We start from the raw sequence: 7,254 nt of genomic DNA, 5'->3' as shown, positions 1-7,254 counted from the left end.
CTGAAAATGGCGAGTGAAACAATCAGATGTTCATTTGATTAAGTGAGAGTCAAAGACATATTTAGAGTATTTCACAGTTGTATTCCTTTGTAAGGAATGCAAACACAGACTGGTCTCCCAGGAATTGACTCCACTATCCTTCTAGCCTCCCTCTCCTAAAGCATTCCGGGGTCTGTACACATCAACCATCCTTCAAAATCTAGTATCTATCTCCTGCAGTCTGTGATGAACTCCCATAACTAGATAATGGACAGCATGTTTTCAGTGTTAGTCATGAATAACTGGTAATTGTAATCCCTCTTCTCTTATGGCAAAAAATAGGTACTGCAAAAAAGATATGCTACAAAGAAACAAACTGCTGGTACAGGAGAGAATATTCATCATCTTGTAGCTATAACTCTCCTATTCTTCTCTTCCTCTCCACTCCCGTTGTGTTTGTCTTCACTTGTCTTCTCTTGCTTTTGATTAGGATGTAAACTCTTCAGGGCCAAGACTGTGACATACGTTTGACAGGTCCTTTGCTATCAGTTTTGATGTAAAGAAGAGCACAAATGTAGAGTGAAGGCAGTGAGTAAACGGTCTATCAAAGGTACATTGGTGCTCAAAAATATTAAGAAATTATCTTTATGTGCCAGAAAGTATTGTACCGAATTGCTCCAAAATGAGGAGATAATGCTGTCAACTTTGACATGAGCAAGCTTCACTTTAGGACTCTTTTAGTTTAGCTAGTTGATGGGCTCCTGGAGGGTCAAGGATTTCATCTCAGTCCCCAAAAGACTTGATAACATTTGTTTGAGTTTCTCTCTTCCGAAGAAGGGTTCACCACTAATCTTTGAGATCTCATCCAAGGGATGGTCCTTCAGCTTCCTTCTCTACCAACAGCTCTCAAGAGAGCATTAACTTCAAACTGCAGGATCCTGGAGTGCTACAGTGCTACAGACTGAAGACACATTCCTGCCAATGCACCTTAAATCCTAATACAACACCTGTCTGGCAATGGCTCTCATGGCTCCCCAGGCAACTGGTCCGTGACAAGCTGTCACGTACAGTGCTCCCTGGTTCTGAGCCTCTCGGTGTCAGGCAGCCTTTCGAGCAGAGAGGAAAAAGAAACCAAGAAAGTGAGGGAGAGATGACATACCAGTCACTGGAGGATATACAAAGTTCCACAGACATAGGAATTTGTCATCAGGCAGCAATGGCATCAGTCTACAACTGTCCTCACTGCTATTCCGTCACAGCAAAGATAAATATCTAGAAGGTGTTTACCTACCAGTATTTACCATAAGTGGCTATTACTATACTCAGCTGATCACAGCTGCCCACATTTTACATTTAATTTTATCTGCCATCCCAAGGAATGCATGTGGTTATTAACATGTATTCACTTTTTTCCATCCTGCTTTAGTAAATTACTTCACTTTTTGTGACATGCAGCACCAGCTTACCCATGAATAATTGAAATGCTTATGTACAATAATGTTAAAGCAGACCTGATCAGCATTAATCCATGCCAACATAGCAGACTTTCCTCTATATACTAAGCCTTTCAGATGTTCCAGGCACCCTTACAGAGATAAACACAACGGATTAGCTGCCCTATGTATTCTGTCCTATGGATCTACACGCTTGGGCTTTGCCAGATCACCAACAGGGATGAGTGCTGTTGAACCACCTCTCCCTGTCCCGTGGTTTCCCGGATGGCATACTACCAGCTAGAATCCACCCGGAAATATCAAAATAACATGAAAATAGGTGATTTCTCAGGCAACTGACACCAGATGCATGTAAAGATTTATAAGGCGATGTTGGTTTCTGAAATTGTACCTACTAGGAAGTAGGAAGTTTAGTTCAATGTCATTTGGGGGGCAAATCCCCCCTTCCTCCCCAATGCTGTATTCTTAATTTGATGCCAGAAAATTTCTTTTAGTAAGGCCACTGACACCAAAGCAGTAAAAAAGAAACCCCAAGACCCAAAACCCAAACCAATAGGCCCTAATGAAGAAGAGATAGCAGGGTGAAAGATCATGAAAAATGCCCTGAAAGACTGCTTATAATGAAGTAGACCTCATCTTGAAGAACAGCTCTACGTAATAACATAAAGAGGCTTAAAAATAACAATTAGGATGCATAGGTAGTGTAGTATGATAGACAGAGTCTCTAGAGCTTCATTAAAATGGCATAGTGCTAGTTTATGTTACAATGATAAAAAATAAGACTCCAACATACCAGATAGGTCTGATCTACTAGGGCACTTAAGTATATGGAGTAACCCTAGTTAAAACAGATTATGCACTTGCTTAGATTTAAGCATGTACTTAAAAAATCTGCTGGATGGGGACCTATAAGACTAGAATGTTCACCTGAGTTTTAAAATTCATCAAACATTAAATGAATAGTTGGATTATGTTTTGAAGGAAATCCTGTGTTAAAAGTCATTGTATTATTAAAAATTAGTTGGTATTATTTAAAAAGTATATGCTTCATTTATTTCAGTAATTGAGTAATGAAAAAAGATATGTCGATTTCACTTCTAGTCAATTAAGTCGTGGATTCTCCCTGGGGAAGATGATTCCTCTGTGCTGAACTCTGCTTGCTTCAAGGAGTGTTTTATGTGGTGTGGCCTCCACCCTTCAATACTCTCCATTGCAGTATATGCTTGCAAAAGTGGAGGTCCTCTTTTGGCTGCAAAAGTTTGATTTGACCCTTCAGCATCCCCTGAGCATGTTCACACGTATTCACCTTCCCATTCTTCCATTTGTAACACAGATCATTCCCCATCATTTTTGAAGAGGGTTAGAGGATAAACTGACAAATTTCAAGCAGTTCTTTTATGGTTCTTATTTGCATTTAGCTATAAAGCTCCTAAAGCTTTTCATCAATTCAGTACAGGAAATTATACCCTGGATTGTCTTTTAGACTGACAATAAAGGGATTATAAGCCTTTTGCTTACTAAATATACTTTCAATTTTTTTAAGATAGTGATCACTGCACAGATGTTTGTTTCTTTTTCCCTGTTGCACCCAAATTGTAGCTTAATTGCCCATGCAGCAGAGCCCTTGGGGTCCAAAATTAGTCTGAACTGCTCAAGAATACATTCCTTGGTAAACAGTGCAATATCTCGTAGCAGTGCATGTGTTGCATTTTTAACCAACACAAAACCAGTTCAAAGTTCAAACCAATCAGATCTGATGAAAGAGAGGAGTCAGCGACTCCTGGAGGTACCCTGGCACCCTGCCCTTTGCGGCAGGAAGCAGATTTGAGAACAGGCAGACAGGAACTTCTGAGAAGCACTCACCCTTTCCAGAGCTAGGTCACAAAACTAATCATGGGTAATGCCTGCCCCTCAGCCAGAGTCCGAGTTACTGGCATAATGCTAGGGGCAGGAGTTGTCCCCTTGTTGTTAAGTCAGGGTTCTGCTGGAGTGTTTAGCTCCTTTCACAGAAAACGGGAGAGAGAAAAGAGTCATTCTTTGCTCCATGAAATTTTTCACAAATTGGTTGTTTGGATCAAAACCTATGAAGTATCATAGCTCTTTGCCCTATAGCAGACCAAAAAAGATTTTGAGTGAAGTGCACATAAGAAATAGCACAGCAACTACAAGACCACCTGGTCTGTTTGCAGAATCTCTTTTACAAAGGCTTTGATTGCTAGTAACATACTTAACCAACATTTTTCCATTTTGTATCCAGGTATGAGAAAAGTTTGCTACCTAGACTATATTTTTCAGGTTATTAGGAAAATCCCCCAAATTCTGCAGCCCGCATTCTCAGTTCTTCTGTGAAAACGTTTTGTTCCTTCCTGCTGCCCCCTCCCCTAATGCATTAGTATTTTGCAGCTGTTTAACCAAAAAGTTATTCTCCTGGAAAACTTATTTAAGGAAATTTTTCCAAATCACCTGTAGTGTGCTTGATTTTTTCACTTGTACTTTCTTTTCCATTGTGTCACATAAACTTTTTCCCACACTTTGCAAGACCCCAAATCGCTATTCCTGAAGCTGCTTCAGAAGATGCTTTCTATTGACATAAGTTATTTGTGTTGATTGACACAGACATCAAGGCTGCAGGTGGCAAGAATAAATCAGGGACCAGTACATGAAGATGGGAGAGGGCCAGATGACTGCTGGTCATAGGTGGGCCAGAGAAACCCATTTCATTCCATGCACCAGGGCACACACCAGGCATATTATGCTATGAGGGAATATAAAGGACTTTCCATCTCCTCATCTGTGTCAGTCAGAATAGTAATGAAAGAGCTGCTACTGTGAATTTACGCGTCTCCAAAACCATACAGGATTGCAAACACTTGCTTAGAGGTATAGTGATACAACCAGGGTTCCCTAGAGAACCAGAACCCAGCATTCCTGGATACTGGTCTCAGTGGGAGAGACTCAAGCCCACAGAAAAAAGGGCTTAATTCTCATTTTCCTCACTGCTTACTTTCTCTCTTCAGAGGTCTGTGCACTAATGTGCAAGGTACTCTGCACCCCATCAGTCACAGTGAGACAGCATTGAAAGGTCAGGAAAAAAGAGCTTTGACTATACTACAGAGCATCTGCCAGCAGGATGATGTTAGTTATTAGGTACTTTGCAAAAGCAGAACTAACAGCATCTGAAAGGAAGTTGCTCCGGATGGTGTTAGCAATAGTCCTGATTTCTGTGGGATTCAAAATGTCAAAGCAGGACCTGACCGCTTCACACACACACCCTGGCCTGGACACTGGGCAGATACAACGTGCTGCTTCTCCCCCTCCCCAGCCTGCTAGCATGCAGGGCTCTGGGATGGCTACGAGCAACTGTCCTGCCCTGGGAAGGAATAGCCCCTCCCTGACTAGGGAAGCGACCCTTGGGGTCAGCTCAGCCCTCCTGGGGTTTCTTTGCCAGGGGAGAGAAATTTGCAAAGTTGCGCTTTCTTGTGTGAGCAATACCAGCTCTGCTGGGAAAGGTAGCAGGGCTGTACTATGCCTCCGTTGAGAGGAAGGGGGCGATCCAACCCCTTGCGGGGGGTTAGTGCAGCTGCCAGTCCGAAAACAGGGAGAAGGGCCCAGCCACAGGATGCTTGTGTTAACTTCATTGAGCCAGGAGCTGGTTTATGGGAGAGGGGAAAAGACAGCAGTCTGGAGCTGCCTGAAACTGCTCTGAGCAAGCGTGGTTTGTATGCGAGGGACCGTCCGTGGTTTCCCTGCACTCAGACACCGCTTCCAGCAGCAGGTGCTGTCGGCTCCGCAGGGATGCTCCGGGCCAGGGGAAAACGCCCGGGGCAAGGCGGGGCGGGGCGAGGCCGGGGCGGAGGGGGGCTCCCCTGAGCCTCGTTCCCTGGGGTTTCCTGGGCTGGGGCGGTCGTGTCCCACGGGGGAATGCAGCGGGGCGGGGGGGAGGGGGAGAATGGAGGAGGGGGTGAATGGATAGGAGGGGGTGAATGGATTGAAGGGGGTGAATGGATTGGAGGGGATGGATGGAGGGGGGGAAAGGATGGAGAGGAGGGAAGGGTGGACGGGAGGAAAAGGATGAAGAGGGGAAAAGGATGGAAGGGGGAAGGATGAAGGGGGAAAGAATGGATGGAGGGGATATGGAGGAAGGGGAGAAGGCGGGAGGGGGAATGGAGAGGGGGGGACCAATGAGGGACCAAGGGCGGTGGAAAGGGAGTGGGGAACACGAAGGGGGGGCACGCGAAAGGGGGGACGAAGGACAGGGCGACCCGCTGCGCCTTTAAACGTTCGCGCCCTTGGGCATCCGTGCCGCGTCCCTCGGCTACCCCCCCCGCCGCGGGAGCCACCGGGCTTGCTCCGTGGCGGGGGATGCCTGCGCGGAGCCGGCTCGCCCCGCCCCGCCCTGCCCCTCCCCTCCCCTCCCCTCCCCGCCCGGCCCGGCCCGGCCCGGCCCGGCCCGGCCCGGCCCAGCCCCGCGCGCCGCCGGCCGTGCGGGGCCCCGGCGCCGGCCGCCGCCACCGCCCCCCGACGGGCCGCGCGCGGGGCTGGGCGGAGGCGCGCCGCGGCGCTGACCGCCCCCGAGCCGGCACCGCCGCCTGCCCAGCCCGGCGCTCCGGTCCGGCTGCCCCGCCTGCACTCCCACGCCCCCGGAGGGGCTGTAGGGCCGGGCGCGTCCGCGAGGGGCGAAGGCGGCGGCGGCCCCCCGCGACCATGCTCTGAGCGCCCGGGGCAGCCAGCGAGCAAACTTGCGGTGGAAGATGAGCGACGCCGGTAAGTGCGCGGGTCCGCCGGGATGGCTCTCCGCCTCCGGACATCTTTTCCCCGGGGCCGGCAAAGGCCGGGCGGGCTTCCTTCCTCCGGTACCGGCACCCTCCTTCCCTCTGGCCGGCACGCCTCCGGGGCCAGTGCCACCGGGATGGCACCCCCCTCGTTTGGGGACTGCTCCTCCGGGGCTCGCACCCCCGTCCCCGTCCCGCCATCCCTCCTTCGGGGCCGGCAGCTCCTGGGCCGTGCCAGCGGCGCTGGCACCTCTCCTTCAGGCACGCTCCGTTCAGGGCTGGCCGTCCTCTTCCCCCCGCCCCGGCAGGTGCTCACTGGCTCCCCGCGGAGCACCGCGCACCCCAGGGCTGTGCGTGCCCCACCGCCGGCCCCGCCGGGACGGGGACGAGCAGCGAGCCCGGGCAAGGCGGGGGGTTCCGGGGACAACCAGACTGGCAGACCAGGAGGGCCGTGCCTGCTGAGGGACGCGGCTCTGCGCCCACTCTTCCTTCGGACACACTCAACCCTTCACAAAGGCCCTAGGAAATTTGCTGTGACTTTCTTTCCGAAAGCCCGTTTTTTGGGGAGGTGATTTTTTTGCAGAATTCGCTCTCCAAGGCGAACCCAAACCCGTCCTCCTTCTTTCTGTTAACTTCCCAGAATTTTTCCTTGATGGAAACTGGGAAGGTGAAAGTGACAGGATGAGAAGGGAACAGATACTAAAGACAAGATGTTCAACAGTTAAACATTAAAAGAAGTCACTGGAAAATTGGGGCAAACTTTAAATTCTCCACCAACACTTTCTGATTTTCAGGGGCAAGGCGTGTGTGTAAAAAACATAACAATCCAGGAAACAATTATTACTAACTCTGGAGTTATTTAGAAAAATCTAATGCTGCATCTAGAGTTAAAGAGGAAGAGAAACAGTCCCTTTGTGTTAGTCCTAAAATTTTCCACTGTGTTTCCTTGCTCCAGAAGGTGAATGTTGCTGGGCACCTCACTTGCATGGGTACATCCTGAAGCCCAGAGATTTCACCGCTAGATACCTTACCCTACAACTGTCATGTGT

General features: G+C 49.1%; 1 protein-coding gene across 2 annotated transcripts in view; it reads left to right on the top strand.

Annotated features, from left to right (window-relative positions):
* Window positions 1-6,068: 6,068 nt before the first annotated feature.
* FGD5 (FYVE, RhoGEF and PH domain containing 5) overlaps window positions 6,069-7,254 on the top strand; it is a 119,370-nt gene continuing 118,184 nt past the window's right edge. For both annotated transcript variants that reach the window (XM_076346773.1, XM_076346772.1), the window contains exon 1: window positions 6,069-6,197. In XM_076346773.1, the coding sequence (XP_076202888.1) occupies window positions 6,185-6,197 (13 nt within the window). In that variant the 5' untranslated portion in view covers window positions 6,069-6,184. The remainder of the gene's footprint in view (window positions 6,198-7,254) is intronic.

Source organism: Aptenodytes patagonicus, chromosome 8, assembly GCF_965638725.1.
Source record: "Aptenodytes patagonicus chromosome 8, bAptPat1.pri.cur, whole genome shotgun sequence".
Taxonomy (NCBI): Eukaryota; Metazoa; Chordata; class Aves; order Sphenisciformes; family Spheniscidae; genus Aptenodytes; species Aptenodytes patagonicus.
The sequence above is the reverse complement of the archived record's forward strand: the minus strand, read 5'-3'. Positions and strand labels throughout refer to the sequence as shown.